The sequence below is a fragment of the Podarcis pityusensis genome (genome assembly GCF_964106645.2).
Source record: "Podarcis pityusensis genome assembly, chromosome: 2".
Lineage (NCBI taxonomy): Eukaryota > Metazoa > Chordata > Lepidosauria > Squamata > Lacertidae > Podarcis > Podarcis pityusensis.
In genome coordinates, this window is record NC_138029.1 from 22,785,968 (window position 1) to 22,811,332 (window position 25,365).

The 25,365-nt window shown below is 43.9% G+C and overlaps 1 protein-coding gene across 5 annotated transcripts in view; it reads right to left on the reverse strand.

The window, feature by feature from the left end:
- The window catches only part of TEX2 (testis expressed 2), a 94,502-nt gene that overhangs the window by 27,544 nt on the left and 41,593 nt on the right, over positions 1–25,365 (reverse strand). For 3 of the 5 annotated variants that reach the window (XM_080994435.1, XM_080994437.1, XM_080994436.1), the window contains exons 2-4: positions 12,607–14,231; positions 3,776–3,976; positions 759–1,098 (exon numbers count right to left, since the gene is read on the reverse strand). In XM_080994435.1, the coding sequence (XP_080850561.1) occupies positions 759–1,098; positions 3,776–3,976; positions 12,607–14,205 (2,140 nt within the window). In that variant the 5' untranslated portion in view covers positions 14,206–14,231. Of the gene's footprint in view, positions 1–758; positions 1,099–3,775; positions 3,977–12,606; positions 14,232–24,464; positions 24,771–25,365 lie in introns of those variants that run through there. The other 2 variants (XM_080994434.1, XM_080994433.1) reach the window with 2 other exon arrangements.

The window sequence follows — 25,365 nt, forward strand, 5'->3', positions numbered from 1 at the left end:
AAAAATTAATGTCTGCTTGCCACATTCGATTTTAAAATTACACATCTTAAGCAGTGTGTCTGATGTTTCTTGCTAATGTAACTTTAGAACATTTAGATTCATGCAAGTTTCAGTCAGTGGTATGGCCTCAACATTTTTCCTAAATATTTTTCTCTGAAGAGTGACTGGCGCACATCTGATCATTCTAAAGAAACAGCAGCGTGTTTTACAAAATGACACCAATTAAATAAAATAAGGTCAGAAGCGCTCTAGAAGAGTATACCTACACCCCCCAAGACACTTGAAAACAGAACGTCCAAACATTTTACAAGGCCCTTTTAAAGAGAAAAGCCAAGCTTTTAAAGAGAAATTGTCGAGCCAATAGAAGGGCAAACTACAAAGCTCACACAACATTTGCTGATGGCCAGACACTACTTTATATTTTTCCTTTAGGAAAGATTTTTTAACAGCAGTGAACGTGCTAGCAGATACCCTAAACTCTATTTCCACCCAAAAGGCTCATTCTGACTCCGTGCAGCAAAGTACATATTGGCAGGATATTAAAATGCAGATAGTTAAAAATGGATTAATAAATGCACAACGACTCTGGGAGGAGTTAAATTGCCCCCAGACTGCAGTCTAGACATGTTCTGTTTAACACACTGAATGCCCAAATGTTCCTTCTGGAATATATGCCACTTCCAATGAATCTTTTATAAGCTGGTATTTTGAGCTCACTACAAGAAGAATCTTAATAATATGAGAGAACAGGGTCCTACCAGGCTTTTGTCCACACACAACAATTGGCTTTTTCCCTTCAGATTTCAGTTTGGAAGCCAGGAGGAACCTCTGAAACCATTCCTCCTTCTCCCTACCAGTCCTCCCAAAGAGATAAAGCACTTGGTCCTTCTGAGTGATGGACTTCGCTCCATCCTGAGGTTGCCTCTTGGGTTCTTCACTGCTCGCTTCCACTTTTTCTGCGGTGGGCTTCTCTTCCGAGGTCTCTTTGTCAGCCTGGGCTTTAGCCATGAAGTCATCTTGTCTCCCAAGCTCAATGCAAATAGGATATTTTTTGTTCCAGATTCTTTTCCGGGCCAAACTTTTGGGTACCAGGTGAATCTGGAAAACAAGTTGCAAATTCATTTCACTGGCCCACCACACCGGGCAGGGAAATACGGAACGGAAGGCATTCGTTGAATACGTAATCAACTGCAAACGATGCTAGACAGGGACCCTCCTTTACCATTTGGCCTTCTTGAGCTCTAGGATTCTTTCCTAGAGTTCACAGAAAGCCTGGGAAGGCTTAGCCTAGAGGAGTTCCCCATCAGTCCCTCTGCTACCCCCTATTTTTCCTCCTGTCAGTCCCCACCCCCAAATAACAATGTAAGTTTGGGAAATCAGTGGGAGAGGAGTCCAGTTTAGCTAATACCAAGAGGAGTCAATTACTACTACTACTACTACTAGTAGTACTACTACTACTACTAATAATAATAATTTATTATTTATACCCCATCCATCTGGCTGGGTTTCCCCAGCCACTCTAGGCAGCTCCCAAGAGAATATTAAAAACATGATAAAACATAAAACATTAAAAAACCTGGCCACAGTGATCCATGCGACGGTCACCTCCAGGCTTGACTACTGTAACTCGCTCTACACAGGGCTGCCCTTGAAGCTGTCCCAGAAACTCCAGCGGGTGCAGAATGCAGAATGGAGTACAGGGTCAGATTTAAGGTGCTGGTTTTGATCTTTAAAGCCCTTCACGGACTAGGACCCTTGTACCTACGGGACTGCCTCTCCTGGTATGCCCCACAGAGGACCTTAAGGTCCATAAATAGCAACACCCTAGAAGTCCCGGGCCCTAAGGAAGTTAGATTAGCCTCAACCAGAGCTAGAGCTTTTTCAACACTGGCTCCAGCCTGATGGAACGCTCTGTCTCATGAGACCAGGGCCCTGCGGGATCTGATTTCTTTCTGCAGGGCCTGTAAGACAGAGTTGTTCCACCTGGCCTTTGGCTTAGAATCAGTTTGATTCCCTCCCTCTGTTTCTTTTTCCTTTCTCCTCCTGTGAAGAGGCTGCATCCCAATGTTTTAATGTTGTATTTTAATCTTGTTTTTTAAATTGTATTTTAATCAACTTGTTTTTATTATTGGTTGTTAGCCACCCTGAGCCCGGTCTTGGCTGGGGAGGATGGGGTATAAATATAAATATAAATATAAATATAAATATAAATATAAATATAAATATAAATAAATAACTTCCCTAAACAAGGCTGCCTTCAGATATTTTCTAAAAGTCAGGTAGTTGTTTACTTCCTTGACATCTGATGGGAGGGTGTTCCACAGGGTGGGTGCCACTATCAAGAAGGCCCTCTGCCTAGTTTCCTCTAACCTCACTTCTCGCAGTGAGGGAACTGCCAGAAGGCCCTTGGCACTGGACCTCAAGTGTCTGGGCTGAATGATGGGGGTGGAGATGCTCCTTCAGGTATATGAGGAGTGCTTAATTTCAGAGGGCAGGGCCTGCTTCATCCTGCCATGTTAAGGATCTTCCAAGCTGGAGCAGGTAGCTCCCCCTTACATTCTAAAATTTAGCACCATCTCCAATTGCAAATTGGGGCAAACAAGAGTCCAAATATAATAAACTCTTTCAGTTCTCATTATTTACTTGTAGAAGAAAACTAACTTCTACAAGTTAGTTTAGGGAAGATTTTAATGTTTGATAGACTGTTGTATTTTGGTGTTCTGTTGGAAGCTGCCCAGAGTGGCTGTGGAAACCCAGCCAGATGGGCGGGGTATAAATAATATAATAATAAATTATTATTATTATTATTATTATTATTATTATTATTATTAACTTGTAGAAGAAAACAAACTTGGGCATCCACAACATTGAACAGGCGGTAGTGAACTTTAACACAAGTAGGCAATGCAAGTCTCAACATATTCAAGGCCCTACAATGGTGACTTCAACTGAACGACATGGGCAATGGCATGTCTGCATGGGCCGCTAAAAATATCAGTTACTTTATGTCAGTATACTTAGACACGGTCACCAAATAACCCATTTTTAGCTGATTACATTGGTCCCATTATCGTGTAATAATTCTCAAGAAAACTCCACAGCCAATGGTGGCTTTGTGGTAGAAGAAAGCACTGATATGTATACAAGGCAAGGCACCCAATTCTCCCCAGTTCCCCTTGCTGTCTTTGAAGATGGAGGCAGCAACATTGTGAAAATTCAGCACTGGTATTTAGAAAGGGGGAAATTAGATATTTAGGAGGACACGGGGATAACACTGAAAACAGAATCCCTATGTTTTCAACACACACCCCTTCACCAATATACATAGCTCTCACATCAACACACATGAATATTAAACACATGACATCATGTTACAAATTTTCCTACCCCGCTCTATTTCCATGGCTGTTATCTGAGGGGCAGGAAAACATATACCATAGTGATGTCACATTTTGAGTTTCCTTGGATGCAGTAGGACAAAGAGATGATGCAAATAAAATATTTTATTATGTTTGGCAGCAAACCATAATGGCTAGTCTCATTATCCAAAGAAAAAACATTGCAAGAGACTTAAAGTGGAGGTGGCTCACCTGTGACTTTCCAGATGTTGCTGGACTGCTATTCCATCACCCTTCACCATGGTGGATGTGGCAGATGGTAGCTGAAGTCCAACAACATCTGGATTGAGTTAGCCACCCCTGGATGATGATGATGATTTAAAAACCCACTTAAGCCCTCATGCGGGAGCTAACCATAGAATGTCATTGGAACTCACCTTGCTTTCTGTAAGATCATAAATTTTCTGGCTAATGTAAGTGACTTCCGGCTTGGCTTCATTGTAAATAGCCCTTCTGGAGATATTTTTGTTGGGGTTCGAAAGTCTCAAGGTGCTTCCTTCAAGTCTCACAAAGACAGAGTGAGTCAATGTAGCATGGTATGTCTCTGGATCGTAGTTATGGATCTCATTCATCCAGCCCTGGAGAAGACACAGGAATTTTACTGAAAGGCAATTCAGAATAGTTCCCACAGCTAATTTAAAATATCAGCCGCTGAAAGCCTAAATCCAACAGAACAAGGTCAAACTACAAGCGAGACAAAATTAAGGTTCTGTACGGCAGCCACCTTGAGCGCTGCAGGGAGGAACCGATTCCTGCCTTTCCATCGTGTGTCAACCTCATCCATTCCATAATCCTTGAAGAGTAAATGCATTTTGACACAGAGCCAGAGCAGGTTGGAGCAGGTTAGTGGCAAGGCAGGCCCTAGGACCTAGGAAAAAAACCTGGAAAGCTCCTGTCTAAGTGTAGAATTAAACGATTTGCAGCAGTGTAGAAAGGACTAAGGCGGTTAAGCTGCCCACGCTTAAAAGTGAATGTGGTAAAATATTATTATTATTATTATTATTTTTCCCCCGCCCATCTGGCTGAACTTCCCCAGCCACTCTGGGTGGCTTCCAACAAAATATTAAAATACCGGAACACATCAAACATTAAAAGCTTCCCTAAACAGGGCTGCCTGCAGATGTCTTCTAAAAGTCTGGTAGTTGTTGTTCTCTTTGACATCTGGTGGGAGGGTGTTCTACAGGGTGGGCGCCACTACTGAGAAGGCCATCTGCCTGGTTCCCTGTAACTTGCCTTCTTGCAGCGAGGGAACTGCCAGAAGGTCCTCAGTGCTGGACCACAGTGAACGATGGGGGTGGAGATGCTCCTTCAGATATACTGGACCGAAGCCATTTAGGGCTTTAAAGGTGAGCACCAACACTTTAAATTGTGCTCGGAAACGGTACAAAAGGCCTCACTGAGACTCTTGCTTGCTAGCCCTGCATGTAAGTCAGAGTGTGCGGCTGAATGTTGCTCAGAAGCAAGGCCTCCATCAGTGATATCTTAGAATGGCAATGGCATCCACCTGAGAGGTGCCGGAACCCATCTGAGTTGTGACAAGTTCTGACTGGAAAAAAAAGCCAAGGCCTTCACCATCCCCACTCACTCATCTCCCTCAAATCCTGGGGACCCCTGGCAAGCAAAACACCCAGGGACAAAGCACCCAGGATGCTTTATGGACCTGCTTCCTCTTGTCTCCTCTCACAAGCGCTACAAAAACATGTGATCTGTATGCTATCGGAACAAAGGGGTCTGCAATTCTGACATGTCCAAAAGCTCTTGGCAACGGCATGGAGCTCAGGCGGCCTCTGCTATGCAAACTGAAGTTTAGGAATGGCCCATAATCGCCAAAGAAGGGGGATTCCCCTCCACACACAAACGCTTGGCACCATTTCCCTAGCTACAGAAGAGAACAAAACAGCCTCTGTATGCCTGAAGCTCTTGGGTACATGGCTGGTGTCACGTAAGGGCATCCTTAATCCATTGCACAAGACAGATGCAACATTAAGGCAAAATATGCTCACTGAGAGCAACAGAAAAGAACCCCCAGCAGAATACCACTCTATAGCAGGAAATGAAAGTCTTACCAAAGAGCCACGCTTCTCTAGAAAAGATTACCTTTGAGGCAGGAACACATGCTTACAAAAACGTAATTCAGACCAGTTTCCCCATTGCTTCCCCCGACAACCCGGTAGTCCCTGTCTTCATTTCAATTTAACTGGGTAATGGAATTAGATTAACCACATGCTGCTCAACTGATTTATTACACCTGTTGGCTCAGGTTTTATAGTTAGAATAAGTGGATTAAGCTCTGCCAGTCTAATCACATTAGAAATCCATCCCACTCCTTTAATCAGTTTGTGAACAGAAAAATAGCACACCTTCATTTCTTCGACACTCTGAATGTTATTGGTTAGACCTGGGGTGGGGGGACAATGACAAGGCAACCTTTTCCAGGTCTCCCATATCCATGCTCAGTTCTTGAGTCATCTTGCAACCACTTTTCTCAAACTACAGGTGAACAGTATTTATAAAGCAGCAGGTTTACCTACATTATTCATGCCAAAAGCTGTCACCACCGCTGGTCTGTATCAAATAACCAGTGCTCGGACTGTCAATACGAGAACGGTACTTAACGTTCTCAGAAGTAATTGCATAAATTGTTTTCAGAAGAAATTGTATAAAGGCATACAAAAATACCACACACAAAATACGGAAAAACCGCATTTGAAAGGCAGAGCGAGTAAAACGAATCAATCTCTTACTCAATAAGAACAAGTAGGGTCCCTGGAGTTGCAGATCAGAAGCAAACCTTTTCATAACTCACGTACTCAAAACATTTCTTACTTTTAGCATCTTGATCATATTCAGAAGCATGTCTTGCTGCTTCACATCCCTGAATGCTGCTTCTCCCCCGGGCTTGCCCAAAATGCTCTCTGAACACAGGAACGAGCATGTCAGGGAAAAAGCTATCATAGAACCACTCTTTCTTGTGTTCTAGATTTCTATGGCAAGGGACTTTTCATCTGGGAAAGCATTCAAAGGTGTTACCCTGTCCGGTTTTCTGCAGCCATACTCTCCAGGCGAACTGTACCAGGTACAGATCCAAGATATGATTTCGGGCTGCCCTTGCTAGCTAAGCTAAACCTTGTCGGTTGCCAACTTCTTCTGTTCCTCCCCTTTCCCTGCCAAGGAATCCCCACTCCAGTCTTTCCAAGGAGAAAGACAGGATGAGAACATGTCGACTAAGCCAGCTAATGCCCCTTCAATGGTGCTTTATATGAAATACTTTGGAAACAACAATTTGAAACTAACTGCTTTTTAACACAGCATTTCTGCAGCAGCTACTTTCTGCATTAGAATGGCGAGTGCAGGTTTACATAGTTGCTTTAGTTCTAGGTACTTGGCATCCATCAAATTTCTGCTTTAGTTAAATTCAATGGAACATTAAAAGTGGTATTTTGTGCATAACTGCAGTGCTGGATTAAACCCTATGGAGGCCCCTTGGCAGTTGAAATCTCGGGGGGCCTCTTGCAAGAACGACAACAAACAAGATCAAATTAATATTATTTTGACCCTTTGTCACAGGGGCATGGGGCTCATAGGCCGGTGTCTACTGTACCTATTCAGTAAAAAAGTAAAGGGACCCCTGATCATTAGGTCCAGTCGCGGATGACTCTGGAGTTGCGTCGCTCATCTCGTTTTACTGGCCGAGGGAGCTGGCATACAGCTTCCGGGTCATGTGGCCAGCATGACTAAGCCGCTTCTGGCAAACCAGAGCAGCGCACGGAAACGCCGTTTACCTTCCCGCCAGAGCGGTACCTATTTATCTACTCGCACTTTGACGTGCTTTCGAACTGCTAGGTTGGCAGGAGCAGGGACTGAGCAACGGGAGCTCACTCTGTCACATGGATTCGAACCGCCGACCTTCTGATCGGCAAGTCCTAGGCTCTGTGGTTTAACCCACAGCGCCACCCGCATCCCTTACCTATTTGGTAATCCAACATAAATAATTTCTGGCACAAAGTTTCATGAGCCAGAGCCCACTTCACCAGATGCTACAGTCCAGGGAAGCTTATGAGACAAATCTATTAGCCTTTCTAGTGCCACAGAGCCCTTTTCTGTGTTTGCTGTAATAGGGTCGGCCTATTTCAAAAAGTGAAAACCCAGACACAAAAATTGTTGAGCTTCCAACATGGGCAGCCATACTTTCAGCTACTTCCGCCCGAATACCAGCCGTGTCCAGGAAATTCCGGATGTACGGCAACCCTAGCTGTAACGCAGTTAACCCTCTGGAATTAAAATCAACACAATTCATGAATAACCACCGAATTATATTTTGAATTATTATTTATTAATTACACTTATATTTCACCCTATATACCGCAGGTCTTGGGGCAGTTCAATCTCAGAAAATTTCTGCATTTCACTCTGGATTAGAAAAGCACAGAATTCTCTATCCCTTACCTACACTAAAAGTGTCAAGGTGACAATTGTGTAGTGCCTGGCAGTGGGTAAGTACACTTTCCCGGTGTGGGTGGATTACTCCCCATGGATATTTGAACATATGAATCATACTGGGTGACGCATATATCTCCAATAAACCTGCTCACGGAGACGCCGAGCGAAAAAATATCATGCAAATCCGAGCAGGATAATACGCGACACAGATATGACAAAGGATGCCTAGCAGGAAGTGCAACCTAAGCTGCCTCAAGCAGGGCAGGAGCGGAAGAGAACTCTTCTTCTGCTTTCCAGCAACTGGTATTCAGAGGCAGGCGGCCCCGATTCTAGAGGCAATAGACGAAGTAGCCATTGATAGGCTTATCCTCCCTGAATTTGTCTAATTTGCCTTCAGAGCCACCCAAGCCATCACCACATCTTGTGCCGGCAAATGCCACAGTTAGCTGTGCCTTGTGTGAAGAAGTAACTTGATTTTGTCTGTTCTTTATCCTCTCGCCTTTCAGCTTTGTTTAGTGGGGTAGGAGAGCTGCCGGGGGGGGTCACATCTGGCAAGCAATGCGCCCCTTTGCTTTCAGATAGTACACATGAGGAGACGAGCCTGGAAAGCCCGGGACACAAATTTTCATGGCCCTCTAAGCAGCTAAGGTGGCTCATTTACCAGAAGTCATGTATTTAGCGTTAACTCTGGAAGTGTATACAGTGGATGCTCGGGTTGCGAAAGTGATCCGTGCGGGAGGCACATTCGCAACCCGCAGCACCACGTCTGCGCGGGTCGCAATCCAGTGCTCCTGCGCATGTGTAAAGTGCGATTTAGCACTTCTGCGCATGCACGAGCGCCAAAACCTGGAAGTAACCCGTTCTGGCACTTCCGGGTTTGGTGCGGTGCGAACCCGAAATCACGCAACCTAAAGCGTCTGTAACCTGAGGTATGACTGTACTCGATTCTGACCAAACGAAGTCTCCTGATATATACAGTGGAACCTCGGGTTAAGAACTTAATTCGTTCTTGATGTCTGTTCTTAACCTGAAACTGTTCTTAACCTGAAGCACCACTTTAGCTAATGGGGCCTCCCGCTGCCGCTGCGCCGCTGCTGCACGATTTCTGTTCTCATCCTGAAGCAAAGTTCTTAACCTGAGGTACTATTTCTGGGTTAGTGGAGTCTCTAACCTGAAGCGTATGTAACCCAAGGTACCACTGTATATTGTACTCTAGGAGGCTTAATATACAAAATATAGTGATTTTATGCACCTGTATATAGCTACCCTTAACTGCCTTTTTTTCTCGCTTTTATAAATGATCTTTATTGAGATTTTATATGAAGCAAATACGAAACAAAATTAACGGAACAAAGAACACTAGACAATGTTTGGTAGAGTAGTTCGAAATGCCACAGTGTATATCAACAGAAGAAAAAGGGGGGAAAGCATAAGAAATAACAGGCGAACTCGGGGAGGAGCCAGAGTCGACTAAAAATTAGAGTTGCCATATTTCAATCAGTGAAAATCTGGACACAAAAGTTGTTGAGTTTTTTTGGGGGGGGGGTTGTTGAGCATAATCATCTCGGAAGCTAGAAAGCCCCACTTTGTAACCTTTCCGCCCTACTGATCTGTAGAGAAGTGTGAGCTGGAACAAGAGGAATAGTGGCAACATAGCCACCTTTATACTGTTAAGAGAGTTTTTGTACATTAAACTGGACCCAACCTTCCCTTTTTGGAACAGTGAGATCTTGGTCAAATGTGGACCAAGCACAAAAATGAGGTCATTTGCCCGAACATTTTCATACCCTGATAGCAATAACGTTTTGGATGCCTCAGTAGGACATGGAACCTTAGGGTGGCCTCCAACTAAAGTTTTCTCAAAGTAAAAGGTAAAGGTACCCCTGCCCGTCAGGGCCAGTCGTGACCGACTCTAGGGTTGCGCGCTCATCTCGCTCAAGAGGCTGGGAGCCGGCGCTGTCCGAAGACACTTCCGGGTCATGTGGCCAGCGTGACGAAGCTGCATCTGGCGAGCCAGCACCAGTGCCACACACAGAAACGCCGTTTACCTTCCCGCTAGAAAGCGGTCCCTATTTATCTACTTGCACTTAGGGGTGCTTTCGAACTGCTAAGTGGGCAGGAGCAGGGACCGAACGACGGGAGCTCACCCCGCCGCAGGGATTCGAACCGCCGACCTTTCGATCAGCAAGTCCTAGGCTCTGTGGTTTAACCCACAGCGCCACCCGCGTCCCTTTCTCAAAGTAGGCATACTGAAAATAAACATGACTCAGTTAGGTCCACTAATTTCATGGGGTCTACTCTGAGCAAAACGGGTTGAATATTGCCCCAAGCTTCCTCAAACACTCTACTGCCAGAACAACTTGCCAGGCAACAGCAGGAAAATTAATCCACAGCCCTTATCGCATAAACATATGGAAAACTGAACAATGAGCTACATTGTGTGATTGCCACATGAGCTATTGCGGCAACCCTCTTAAAAATCAAATCCTTGGGAGCACTGGAAAATTCTTCTGAAAGAAGCCGCCGCGAAGCCTCTTCAGAAATTAAGAACACTGACATATCACTTCAGTAAACAGACTTAAGCTCGTTCCTTTGCTTGCAAGATCCTTCAACGAACAGCAATGCCGAAGAAAGCTTCAACAATCTTTTGCCACAAGAAATTCAGTCTAGCACCGTGAAGGTGTGGTCACAACCTTCCTGGCTCCGCAAATTTGCCTTTAATCTGTACCTGTCGTGGCGGTAGCTCAATGGAACGAATAGGAAGTCCACTTCCCCTATGGGCACAATCCTCTTTCCAAAGCAGAGATAATTTAAAAGCCCATTCTAAGGTCCATGACACATAGAGCTTCCCAAAACAGACGTCTACTGCAATCCATGCCATTAAAAACAACAACATCCTGGGCTCAGCACATACAAAAGGGCACAGCTTAACTGTGAAGCGCAGAAACAACAACAACATAAACCTCCCTGCACAGTCTCTTTTTGCAAACTAGCCAAAACCATCAAGCACAAGCTGGAAAAGTACAATCTGCAGCAGGGTGGATAAAAATCAATTTAAATCTGATTTTTAAAATAAAATGCTTTTGGAGGAAAAATCTTTCTGAAGATACTTTTCTATTTAAGTTACATTATAGTCCAAAGGCTATTCATCAGGAAATAAGGATTTGTTTTAAGTTTTCCATGTGTGCTAAAACTCAGTCTAAGGTTTTTGCTGTTTTTTTTAAAAAAAACCATTTAACCACATCAATTAACAAACATGGATACATATGCTATACAGTAATGTTATTGCTTTGGTTAAATAAATTGTTTAAATTGTTATTAAGGAAACAATAAAGTTACATCCGCTCGCATTCAGAGGTACCACTGTACTCGGACGTTTTGGCTCCTGAACACTGCAAACCCGGAAGTGAGTGTTCCGATTTGCGAACGTTCTTTGGAACCTGAACGTCCAACGGGGCTTCCACAGCTTCCAATTGGCTGCAGGAACTTCCTGCAGCCAATCGGAAACCGCACTTTGGTTTCCAAATGTTTTGGAAGTCGAACGGACTTCCGGAACAGATTCCGTTCGACTTCCAAGGTACAACTGTACTTCACTTTAAATAGGCACCATCTTTTCTTTCAGCCTCTTAAGACTGGTTTCCTGTCTTTTCCACTTGGGCCCTTCCTATAGCCTTTTGTAAACAAAGCCTGGTAGGCAGTGCTCCTGCTGATTCTTCCAACCACTTTCCCACATCCCAAGTGCTCTTGAAGAGGACACCGGATACAGTAAACTGTGCCCTCAAGGCAAGATGCTGAAAATGCACTCCACTCCTGTTTAGCCCTATCCTGCCCCATGAAAAATAGGGAGCACAAGAAGGCTTCAGCTCCCTTTCCTGCTCTGGATTCTATAGGAATTCAACATGAATCACATTCTAACAAGTGGGTTTCACTGTCATCATGCATATTGGGAGCCTCATAAGCTGCAGAGCATATATGAAAGTGTGAGTTCCATAATAGCAACAGAAGCCACAATTGCCCAAGCGAGCGGCAAAGCCAATTTTACATTGCCAGAACAATTGGCTCTCAGAGGCATGTTCCTGTTGTGCTCCAACTGAGTTATATAACTCTATAACAATTTAGGCTCCCAGTTCAGACTCCCATGGCCTGATCTGTGTGGCCAGAGACACATGGGGCAGCAGTCATTAGACCACCATATTAATCTTCCAGTTACGCAGCCATCCCATGGTAAACATATACAAATTGCACTAGAAAAGAACTATTACAGTGGTATCTCGGTTTTGAAATGTCTCGGAAGTCAAATATTTCTGTTTTCAAACGCCGAAAACCTGGAAATAACTGCTTCAGTTTTTGAACACTTTTCAGAAGTCAAACATGCTATGCGACCTCCGTATTGAGTTTTTCATAAGTAAATGCTTCAGTTTTCAAACGTTTCAGAAGTTGAACAGTCTTCCAAAATGGATTACATTCGAAAACTGAGTTACCACTATAACTGAAGCCATCAAAGCCTGACTTTGTGGGGAACGGTGGCCTACAAATTTAAAAAAAAATTAATAGAATAGAACCAAATCACAAAGCAAATCCAACCAGATCTTTAGTGCACATCTATTACAACAGAAGTGGGTATCAACTCACTATCAATTTGTTATTGTTACATCCTGCACCACTTCCAAGAACCACATTAATCCCCACACCCCTCAGTATGGCCTGAAGTAAATTTGTTATGATACAGGATCATGTGTATCTCCAAAAGTTAGAAGCAGTTGCTCACCTTCAATATCTCAGGTTCCTGGATGTCCAGAGGGTGCATATTCAATTGCTTGTTCCAATTCCTATGTAGCCTGTTACCTCGAGAACTTGGTGTAAAAAGCCAAATGACACAGATAGCAATCATAAATCCCACGGCAACTCCCAAAAAGAGTCCGCTGAAGTAACTGGGAAGAGGGAGAATAAGGTAGGCATAGATCAACATTGTGAGAAAGTACAATGTTTTCATTGGAAGTTTAGGCTGTTGCACATGTAGTTCGGTGTCACCTTCACCGCTGAAAGGTGAGGCAGAGCTTTCCTCAGGCCTCCCCTCTGCCTTCAGGTAGCTTTTTTCAAAAGGTTTGTCAGGTTTACCGTCATCCTCTATCAAACAGAAGTCTTCGGAATACAGTTCACAGAACTCCTCGTCCTCTTTGCTCGCCAGAGCAGACAGAGAACATCTTTCAAGTACCAGTGAAGCCTTCAAACTGGGGTCCTTTGTGCTTAACAACGGGGAGCTTCTTCTGTCGGCCTCTTTTGCAGGCTCCTCCGCATTCTGGGACTGCTTAGCACTCTTACATATACTGGAGTCGCTGCCGTAGAAGTCCCCTTCGGAATCGCATTCCTCCTCCTTAATGCTATAGTTGTTATTGCTTTCCAGATGGCCATTCATGCTGGAGAGATTGGACAGCTCTGAAGCACTTGAAGATAAGGCTTTGGGCCTGTGGCTACTACTCTCATCACCCATTATTTTGCTGAGGAGCTGAAAAGGCTCGTAGATCACCTCCGAGAAGCGTCTCTTCGTGTCCTCGATTTTGGCCTCCATTTCGGGCACTTTAAAAAAAGAACGAGTATCCGACGGAGATGTCAAGGGGGACGAGGGGGCAGTTTTGGAGTCGCCACCTGTACTCCGAGGCTGGGTGAACTGCTTGAACAGGTGCAAGTTGAGTTTGGAGTCCGGCGGTTTGTAGGAAACCGCTTCGGGCTCTTGCTTAGAAGTGTCTGTGGAGAGAGACTTTACCAGGGTTTTCATCAACTGCCTGTGCCTCGTGGGCGGAGTGGCCTCTTTTGGTTCGATGTCTGTCGAGAGGGACTTAACTAAACTCATGAAAGGCTTTGAGCCGGCAACAGCGGATGGTGTGTTGGTCTTGGAAGGGGAGGGCAATGGAGATGGCGACAGGCTGGTTTTCAGTTCTGAAGGCAACACCACCCCTGATGAGATGGCGGTGTGAGTCAAATGCAAGGAGGACGAGAGAGCTGATGGCACCACACTAAATACTTGGGTTTCTAAGGGCTTTGCAGTTGGCGAGACGATGGGAGACGGGACGAGTGGAGATGCAGCCACATTAAGCGAGGTAGTGGGACCCGAAGAGTCATGGTCACCGTGATCAAAGCACAGGTCTTCCTTAGCTTCAAGTGCAGTTACAATGCTTTGGTTGTCCAGTGCCTCGGAGGGGGACTCCATGAACTCTTCTTCCTCCTCTTCTTCCTCCTTCCCAAACGCCGAGAAATGAATGGTGATGGTTTCTCGGGAAACAGATCGCTGAACCTGCACTTTGGGCGCGGGCTGCTTTGAAGACATCTCACCGGTTTTCTCTGCATGGCTACTGTTCAGACTTGTCATTGCAGGTCCCAGGGATGCAACAGGGTCTGTGAAGAGGAAGGCAAATGCAAATCAGGTGGAGGAAGATCACAGTTGCAATTAACAAGTTTTTGAATACCACACATGAAAATCAGTTTATTGGCCATGGAGAGGGTGCAAGTTATCATCGCTCACACTTCAGCATATATATATATTTGGAGCGGGGGGGAATCATACCATAAAACCAAAATATGGTTAAGTGGAGAAAAAGCGGTAAATTGTTTACTACCAAGAACTGAGGCTGATTCTCCTAGCCTGTGGGGACCAGTGTGAATGTTTTATTGCTACTGTGGGGAATGGGGTGGGAATGGGAAGAGGGCAGGAGAGAGAAAAAGATCACACCAAACATGCACAATGGTAACCATGACACAGAAGCAGGATGCTAAAATGCACAGTCCCAAGGAGCATGTCTGACTGGGAGAAATACCCCTTCAAAGTTGGCTCAAAGTAAAGTCCCATGTGTTGATCTTAATGTTTGGATCGTTATCTGTGCACATGAAATGCAAAGGGATGCAAAGGGGGCGGAATTAGGCTAAGTTTTAAGAACTCACTTCTGGTCTGTACTTTTACAGGGACACTAAAACAGTCACTTGGTGTCACTTCAACACAAGCAAAAAAAAAATTCCACCCGCTTCCAGTCAGCACATTGTAAGCAATGACAGAATTGTGCGAGATGATGGATATAGCATTGTTATTTGCCTCTTCAACTGATTTGTCAAATTACAGCCAGTCAAGATAATTACTGTGATGGTAAAGTACACTCCAGTGATTATAATGGCAAGCAATTAAGATTATTGATGGACAGGATAGGATTTCATAAATCAAAGACGCTCAGTCCCTTTGATTGCACATTAATCTCTTAAAGAACTAATCATATACACACACACGCTGTATTGGTAGACACACAGCTAAGACCATAATGCAAGAAAATTATATATATATATATATATATATATATATATATATATACGCGCGCACACACACACACATTACTTGTCAGAGCCCCAGTACATAGCAGAAGAGAGTGCTGTGCATTCCAAGATAATTGATCATCTTAGGATGTTTATCACCTTTAGTAAAGTGAACCTCAAAATCACATTGCAGAACTGAACATTTTTCATTCCATAAGTGTTTCTGTACCACCCACACAGCACTAGTCCCAGAAATTCTAATTTCCAGTTCAAAACAGCCCGCTAATAGAGCAAGGCGCGGGAAGAGGCTTGTATTGCTGAAATGATTGTGCTAGAACATGCTTTAGCTCAGAGAACAAAAATTGTGCTTATTTAGAATGATCGACTTTTAACGAGGAGGTGCGTTAAAAGTCTGCTCCATGGGCACTAAATTGCAGTGAATAAGTCGTGCATTAACCATGGACCGTTGCGTATTGAACTTAAATCTAGCTATGCTTTAGAGGCCATGGGTATGACAAAACACCAAGAGCCCAAACTGGAACTGGCACCAGGGGTCCAGCACCGACTCGCCACAGCCTGTATTGTAAAACAGGGAGACTCTTTGTCTTCAGTGTTGTGCAATTAGTGGATGCAGAATTATATTTTCACAGGCTGGCTGAGAATTCAGGTTTCTTTTGAGAATCCATAAGCCATTTTCAGAAGCAGCCAAAAACATAACAAAATCTTAATTTGGGGAAATGGGTGGTTGGTAGGGAGATGGGCAAAGTAGAGACTGCCTCAATTGTCAAGACAACAGGTTTGTCACCTTAGTAACTAATTTTTTTTTGCCGACGGGAGCTGTGAAAGGTGCCATAATCAAACTGTCAAGCAGAACTCATCAGAACTCTTTAAGTGTAACATTAATCTGAAAAGCACCTTTACAAAAGAGTGAGAGAGAGAGATTCCACAAGGAACTGGAAACTCCATTTCTATTCTCTCCTTTTTTACAACATAATGGCAAAAGAATCAAACTTTTATCAGTCTGGAATACTGCATAGCAATTTTGCATACTCCACAACTTCATATAATTAACAAATTTGTACAAATTAGGTAATCTAAAAGAGGCACATTGGCGCTGGGAGAACTATTATGGGACTAATGCCTATTTTCTTTAAATTATCAGTATTTTACACATACATTTATCTCTTGAAGCCAAAGAGATTTTATTATTTGAAATGCTAGTGCTTTCTTAAAAGAGAGTATCAACTTTTTAAAAAATAATATTATTGTTATTATTATTATTAAAATTTATAGGCCGCCGTATACCCAGAGGTCTCAGGGCGGTTCACAGAACAAAATAAAAACAAAACCCCACAAAACAGATTATCAAAATCAAAACATCAACCCAGTAACCCTCCCCAAAAAGCCCACATTTCAAAAGGGCATAGGATGTCAATCAGGTCAATCAAGCCCTGGTTAAAAAGGAACGTTTTTGCCTGGCGCCTAAAAGTGTGTAATGAAGGCGCCAGGCGAACTTCCCTGGGGAGAGCATTCCACAGACGGGGGGGCCACTGCAGAGAAGGCCCGTCCTTGTGTTGCTACCCTCCGGACCTCACAGGGGTGAGGCACACAAAGAAGGGCCTCAGAAGATGATCTCAGGGTCCCAGGTAGGTTCATATGGAAAGAGGCGGTCCTTGAAATATTGTGGTCCTGAGCCATTTAAGGCTTTATAAGTCAAAACCAGCACTTTGAATTGGGCCTGGAAACTGATCGGTAGCCAGTGCAGTCGGACCAGGATCGGTGTGATATGCTCAAATCACCTTGCTCTAGTGAGCAACCTGGCCGCTGAATTCTGCACCAGCTGAAGTTTCAAACTGTCTTCAGAGGCAGCCCTATGTATAATGCATTGCTGTAGTCTAACCTTGAAGTTACCAGAGCATAGGCAGCAGTAGTTAGGCTATCCCTGTTCAGATAGCTGATGGAAGGCACTCCTGGCCACTGAGGCCACCTGAGCCTTGAGCGACAGCAAAGGGTCCATCCAGGAGTATCCCCCAAGCTCGAACCTGCTCTTTCAGAGGAAGTGTGACTCCATCAAGAGCAGGCGATCTCACCCATCCGGTCTAGGGAACTAACCACTGTGGGATGTGAAACACAAGAGCACTCAAGTACAACATTCCTAGAGTGAACATGTTTACACATGGGGAGGGATGTTTGTCCAGCCAGCAGATAAACTTCCTGTTTCCTTCTGGGCTGGGACAGACTTTCTCTGCATGTGACTAGAGGTGGGTATGGCCTCACCTGTGCAGGTAATGACAAAAACACAGGGCAGGGCAGCCATCTCTCTCTTTTTACTACATGCATCAAAGAAGCAACATCTGCTTAGCCAAAGATGCCCTCTTGGCTTCCAGTCAAGAGAGGACAAAGGGACTGTCTTCTTATGAGATACAGTGGTACCTTGGGTTAAGTACTTAATTCGTTCTGGAGGTCTGTTCTTAACCTGAAACTGTTCTTAACCTGAAGCACCACTTTAGCTAATGGGGCTTCCTGCTGCTGCCACGCCGCTGGAGCCCGATTTCTGTTCTTATCCTGAAGCACTATTTCTGGGTTAGTGGAGTGTGTAACCTGAAGCGTATGTAACCTGAAGCGTATGTAACCCGAGGTACCACTGTAGTTTCCAGGTATATGTTTCTTTTCTAAGCTAAGTCTGCCTTCTGGGATCCTATTGTGAACAGAATGATATGTGAGCAAACTCTTTTTATACTTTTGTAGAAGACTGTGTCATGTCTTATCTTTTATGAGGGAATAAGGGGGAAATACCAGAACAGTTATTATATAGGCTTTAGCGAGCCTGAGCAAACGCATCCGCTGCAAGTTTAAAAAGGGGAATGTTACTCTGCTAAATTGTGGAACTTGTTAACACAAGTTGGAAAAGGATATAATCAAACAATATATCCTCTCCTGCATCCCTGAACATTCCCCCAACCACTAACAGTGCCTCAGTCTTATTTGGATTGAGTTTCAGTTTGTTGGCTCTCATCCAGTCCATTACCGAGGCAAGACACTAGTCCAGTACTTCCACCGCCTCACCTGCAGATGTATAGAAGAAATAGAGCTGAGTGTCATCAGCGTACTGCTGACAATGTATGCCAACCCTCCGGATAACTCCACCCAGCGGTTTCATGTAAATGTTAAGAAGCGTAGGGGATAGGATTGAGCCCTGTGGAACCCCACACTGGATGTTCCACAGGGCTGAAAAGCACTCTCCAAGTAACACCCTCTGGGAGTGACCATCCAAGCAGGACTGGAACCACTGCAAAGCAGTGCTACCCACCCCTAGTTCGGACAGTCACTCCAGAAGGATACCATGGTCGACGGTATCGAAAGATCGCTGAGATTAACAGGGACATGTTTCCCTTCTCTCTCAGTGTGGTGTAGTGGTTAAGAGCGGTAGTCTCCTAATCTGGGGAACCGGGTTCGCGTCTCCGCTCTTCCACATGCAGCTGCTGGGTGACCTTGGGCCAGTCACACTTCTTTGAAGTCTCTCAGCCCCACTCACCTCACAGAGTGTTTGTTGTGGGGGAGGAAGGGAAAGGAGAATGTTAGCCGCTTTGAGACTCCTGAAGGGGAGTGAAAGGCGGGATATCAAATCCAAACTCTTCTTCTCTCTTTCTCTCAACAGAGGTCATCCTACAGTTTCTGTGCCAAAACCAGGCCTAAACCCCGACTGAAATGGATCCAGAAAATTAGTTTCTTCCTAAAGGCCTTTAGAAATCAGAGTAAGCATGTCACTGTACTCTGCCTTCCCCTCAAGTTAAACACAGGATGTAATTACAGCAAGTTAACATTAACTAAAACAAAGAGGATATCCTGGAACGCAGTACGAATGCATCCGACATATTTAATTGAATACATTGCATGAACACACAGGGTCAAGTGCTAGGCTGAAAACAGCTGTAGAAGTTCAAACCAGCTCCAAGATCGCACACCAATTCTTAAAATTGATTATTTGTAATGCAACAGACCTATTATTCACTGTGGATAAAGAATATAAGTATATGCCGGGACATTAGCACTTACGCAATGACTAATCTGCTCAAAGCAATGATAGGAACCAAGTTAGAACTTGGATCCATTGCCTCTTGACTGCAATCCTAAGAAAGAGTTGGCTGGGAGGAAGTCCCACGGACCTCCGCAGTGCTTACTTCTGTGTAGGCATGCATAGGATTCCACTGCAAAGTAGAAAACATCACCGCACATCCCACGGTCAATTAGAATTTAAGGAACCCAGTGCAACTGAGCGGCTAGGGAAGTCAAGCCATCAGGTACGGTGCTCACTCATTCTGGAATACACAACTAAGAATTGTGGGAGTCATTTCCCCCAATTAATGTTAAAGAGGGGGCCTCACCTTTGATGGAAGTTCATGGTAGTAAGACAACATTTTACGACACGGCGTGCCGCCCCAATGAACTCAAAAACTCTAATCTACATCTACAGCTGTTGAGTTCAACCTTAAATCAAGATATTCTCCATTCACACGCCAATTGGCTGAGATTTCACATTCGTTCATCAATACAACTCCGGTCTAACAGCCAGCAACTCTTTTCATCCTTCCTCCCACCTTCCAGAATGACAAGCAACAGAAGATTCTGCCCCTCCTCTGCTAAATACTGTATATTACTTTGCCCAATTTCTGAGTGCATTGAGAGTGCCCATGCATGATCTGATTGCACGATCTCAACAGCATACGCTGTGCTAGCGGAGGTGACAGCAATGTATTTCGCCCCGGAAAGTTTATAGGAGCGGGAAGGGGAGGGAAAGGAGGTTAGAACGCTTGCTGTGCCAGCTGCTTCCCTTTTCTCAGTCCGTCCCTCAATTTCAGCACACAGTACCTTAAATCTGTCATCCCAATCATTTTACCAACAATTGAGTTTAGAACAATTGAAGCCTGGGTGCATGGGGAGAGCATGTGGCTCGGGGAGACACACAAGCTGCCTGCAAAGCAGTTCCACTCAATCCAACAGCCATATAATGCAGTTTGCAGCCCAAGCAGAAAATCCAGACCAGACCCAAAGTGCCCAGCTTTGCAACCTGGGCCAGGGAGTTTCACAATGGAGCTCGCTTGAGGAGGAGGAGGAAAGGGAGATTTGATCCTGCTCCTTAACAAAGGAAGACTCACACAGATCACTTGATCCATGCCAGCTTCTAGACCATGGGTAGGCAAACTAAGGCCCGGGGGCCGGATCTGGCTCAATCGCCTTCTAAATCTGGCCCACGGACGGTCCGGGAATCAGCAGGTTTTTACATGAGTAGAATGTGTGCTTTTATTTAAAACGCATCTCTGCGTTATTTGTGGGGCATAGGAATTCGTTCATCCCCCCCCCCCAAAAATATAGTCCGGCCCCCCACATGGTCTGAGGGATGGTGGACCGGCCCACGGCTGAAAAAGTTTGCTGACCCCTGTTCTAGACTGACAGAATTTGGGGAGAGAAAAAACCCACCACCCAGCTTTACAGCCCTCTTTTGACAGAAAGGAGAGGAACTGTAAGGCTTTGATTTGTTCTGCCTTTGATTGCAACTACCAGTGTACGTTCACACAAGCAGAACCTGTTACTCACCGTAACAACTTGGGACCAGTTTACCCTGTGAGATCGCCTTACCCCAAATGTGCCCACTCGGCCCTTTGATCAGTGGACTTGGCCCTGCTGAGGGTGCCACAGAATGCCTGTTTCGCATTTGTAAGAACTTGATCGTTCAAGTGTGGAACTTTGAACCCCAGATTGAGACCGAGCAGGCGCCTACCCTGTTTTTATTTTGACGTCTGCTAAACAGATTCTCGTTAAAGCAAGCTTACCCAGATGCTTAGAAATCCAAGGTAATTTTAATCCGTTTTAGCATTTCAACTTTAGTTATGTTTTAAAGTACAGTTGCAAATTTCTTCTCAATTTTATTTGGTAAATTGCTATGAGGCTGTTTCGGAAAAAAACAATCAAGCAGTGCATAGATTTTGTGAAATAAATAAAGACTTGTGTCACAGATATCCTCATGGAGATGGTACACCTTTGGAAGAGTCTGGGGGGCGGCAGCCAAAGTGGTGCCCTCTAGGTGATACTGAGACTACAACTCCCATCATCCTTGACCTTTTGCTATGCTGGCTGGGGGCTGATGGGCCCTAGGAGTCCCAAAAGATATGGAGGGCACCACATTGGCTAACCCTGGGGTTAGAGATTTTCCTTTTTTAAACAACAACAACATGAAAGTACTCTTACAACATTTTCACAAGGTTTTTTTAAAAGGTTTTTTTAACAGTTTCCAAAATTATACATAGTTTAGTTTGAGACCCAGCTCTTGTTCTAAGTAACTGGAAAATTGCATTAAAATTTGATTTCAGTAGCACCTGCATGGCACTGCCTGTCTCCACATTGCATGGCACAATCCCAGATTGTATACGACAGGAGGAAAGAGCATCACAACCAACTTAAAACTATGGGCATATTCACGCATTATCTGGGCTTTATGTGGTTTTTCCTGCTTAAAGTCTGTTGCAATTCTCAGTGCATGCTCAGACATTTTCTTTTTAAAAAATAATATTTTTCATTAAGTTTTCTGTTTTACAATTTCAAATAAACATTTTAACAAACCAGTGACTTCCCTTCTCTTTCCATAGTTCATTTTACATATCATACATCCCTGCATATTTTACTATAACCATTCAAATCAATTTTTCCACTTCTACATCCATCAAAAATTATTTACTCTGTTGAATTTATCTTAATGATGCCGGCGTTTTCAGCTGTATACAGTTATTTGCCATATATTCCAATAAATGTTTTCCAATCTTCTTTAAAGGTATGTTCTTCTTGCTCTCTTATTCTATATATTAAATCTGCAAGTCATGAATATTCCGTCAACTTAATTTGCCAATACTCTTTAGCTGGGACCTCGCTCACTTTCCATTTTGGGGCTATCGAAACACGGGCCGCAGTTGCTGCATACATAAATAACCTTTTCTGACACCTGGGAATTTCAGACATTTTCTAATCACAAGTAGAAGCTCCTAGTTTTGCACACCACTTCAAAAACTCTGTTTATGCATGGAGGGCGCCCCAGACTGAAGATGGGTTGTCTCACTATCACTTTTCAGGGCACTCACTGAATGGAGGAATGTTTCCCTCCCCCCCAAAAAAGTACAGTGGTACCTCGGGTTAAGTACTTAATTCATTCCGGAGGTCCGTTCTTAACCTGAAACTGTTCTTAACCTGAAGCACCACTTTAGCTAATGGGGGCCTCCCGCTGCGCCGCCGGAGCACAATTTCTGTTCTCATCCTGAAGCAAAGTTCTTAACCTGAAGCACTATTTCTGGGTTAGCGGAGTCTGTAACCTGAAGCATATGTAACCTGAAGCGTATGTAACCCAAGGTACCACTGTAAGTCCAAAATGGCACTCCTGCCTAATGAAAAAAGCAACTTCTACAAGCCCAGCAGACCTGCAAATCAGCCCAGCTGATTCCACAACCACAAATTACTATGTTGCAATATTTAATTGTCCAAACAGCCATTGTTATTTATAGTACCTATTAAAAAATGGAAGGACAGGCTAGGCAAGTAAATCAGGACTTGGAAGTCTGACCAGAGAATCACTGCGGAAGACTTTGTTAGAAAAAGAAAAGTGGCAACTGTCATAGATAGATATAGATAGATAAACTATATATTTTGAAAAGTTGTCAGTTCCGTGCATTTGGAGATGTCTTAAGACATTGTAGCCACATTCCTGAGATCAAGGAGCAGGTTTTCATCTATGGCTGATGACACCATTTTGAATCAAGATGGTGAACTAAACCTTTCAAAACTGCACTTAGTTTTTCATTCCTTAGAATTCCCAAGCAACGCCAAATTCAAGGCTGTTAGTAAAAGGGTATTTACAAAACACAACTGAACACACACAACCGAGCACTATAAATACTGAGCATTACAAAGCCTCTTTCAAATGTGACCAATTTTGATCCACTTGTGGAAGCAAAATGAGCGCTGCAACAATAACACATTTTGTACTATTCTTCAGCACTTTAGTTCCACAACAACCATTTAGATAGTCTTAAGACTTTGAGAATTCAAACTATTTCAGTCCTTGGATTTCTGCCCTGTCGTTTTTTAAATTCATACAATATTTTAACTAGCACAAAGTCTACTGCCTAGGCACATCCTTTGCACCACATCTTTCCAAAAGTATACTGTGGTTGTTGTTTTGTTAACAGTTTAACATGGTTTCATTTATTACTTGCAAATATAGTGTTAATTACCTGATAATAAATGAATTTCCCATTAATATACTAAATGGAAAACATATTGATGCATACTAAATTAGTGACATTTAGCAAATAAGTTGTCTTCTTTCAAAAGATCTCAAGGCAGTTCACAAGATAAAATCTACAAATGTGCATTACAGTAGCATCTCTGTAAAACATCACCACTGCAATACAAATAATTGAGATTGTGGCATCAATTCTGTACACAAAATAACTCCTTGCCAAAAGAACACTTAGTGGACCATATTTGGGCTTACACAAAGAAATGTGGAAGCATTCCTAATTCAAAAGAAAACATTTCAGAGAACACATTGTGCTACAGGGAAATAATTGCCGGTTTTATAGTTTTACGGCCTAAATATTCAGCTTGTGATTCTGCTAGTCAAATGAAGACTTCGCCATCTCTATTCAGCTGGGGTGGGGGAGATACAACTAAAACACCAAGTCTTCTTATGGAGAATTTTCATAAGCATTGTGTTTTTTTAAGAATCATGAATTGCTGCAGAAATGTGGAAAACTGAATTTAAGCTGCACAAGACAGAATATCATACTTGCGCCATAGGTTAACAGTTTACCATATGACCATTTCTTTCCTTGTTGTTTGTTTGTTTGTTTAATGTCCCACCTTGTTCTTCCATAGGAGCTGAAGGTAGTTTGCATCGTTCTCCCCCTCATTTAATCCCTAAAACAACCCTATGAGGGAGGTTCGGCTGGGAGGTAGTGACGGGTCCAAGGTCCCCCAGTGAACTTCATGGCCAAGGGCGGATTCAAACCCTAGTCTCCTAGGTCCCAGTCCAACACTCTAACCACAACACCACACTGGGATCTCCATTCTGTCTGTACTCTTACAAATTATGCCAGAATTAATCACTCAACTTCTGAAGTTGATGGCAAATGTGTTAATGATTCGAGGAGCACACAATCCTGTTTAGAGAAAGGTTCTCTGCAAGCTATCTGGCTCAGAACCTTATCACAACCCTTCCGATGGAAGCGGAGGACCCGTTAATTTGTGTCCCCACCAACCCAGATGTCGGCTTCCCTTACTTACATTCATCCCTCGCTATATATCCACAGCTCTTCATATCCTTCAGCTGCAAAACTCCTTCAAGCACCTTGGTGAGTTGTTTGTTCAATGCCTGGCACAAATTTCACTGAGTCCACAACTTGGACCACTAATCTGTCCGTTTGATCTGCTTTCCTTCATAACTCCTTAAAAAACAAAGCAAAGCAATTCACTGCCTGGGCAAAAATACAACTTTAGCAGCAAGGCTTTGTGTGCGAAGGCTTCTGTGTCCTTCCAGAGGCCGCCCTGCAAAGTTACTGAGATCTCTTGCCCCCCACTATTTCCAGATGATCTTTGCTCGTATATTGGTTCCTTGTTTCTCCACTCCTCTGTGCCCAGCTAACAAGAGAAAGAAAACAAACTGCCACTCTCAAGCTTTAAAAGGAACTTTCACAGTACCAACATTCTCTTCCGCACCTCTCTTTTTAAAGAAATATCACCTTAAAAATCAATACAGACCTCCACAGACACAGGCACGTGGTTTAACTTCAGCGTAAGTTACTTCAGGTTCTCATTCTCAAAACCCATGTAGAGAGGGGTGTGTGTGTGTGTGGTCGATAACGCCCTAAAAATCCACCCTTTACAAATCTGCATGGACCAAAATGGCCAGGAACTGCGTTGGAACGCCTATTCAGTGTTCGAAACTCCCATTGTTCTAGGCGCATTTTGCAACAGGGAATTTCATTAGCACAAGCCGTTTTTTAGCTTTGGGCGCAATACAGTGGTACCTCGGGTTACATACGCTTCAGGTTATAGACTCCGCTAACCCAGAAATAGTACCTCGGGTTAAGAACTTTGCTTCAGGATGAGAACAGAAATTGTGCTTCGGCGGCGCGGCTGCAGCGGGAGGCCCCATTAGCTAAAGTGGTACCTCAGGTTAAGAACA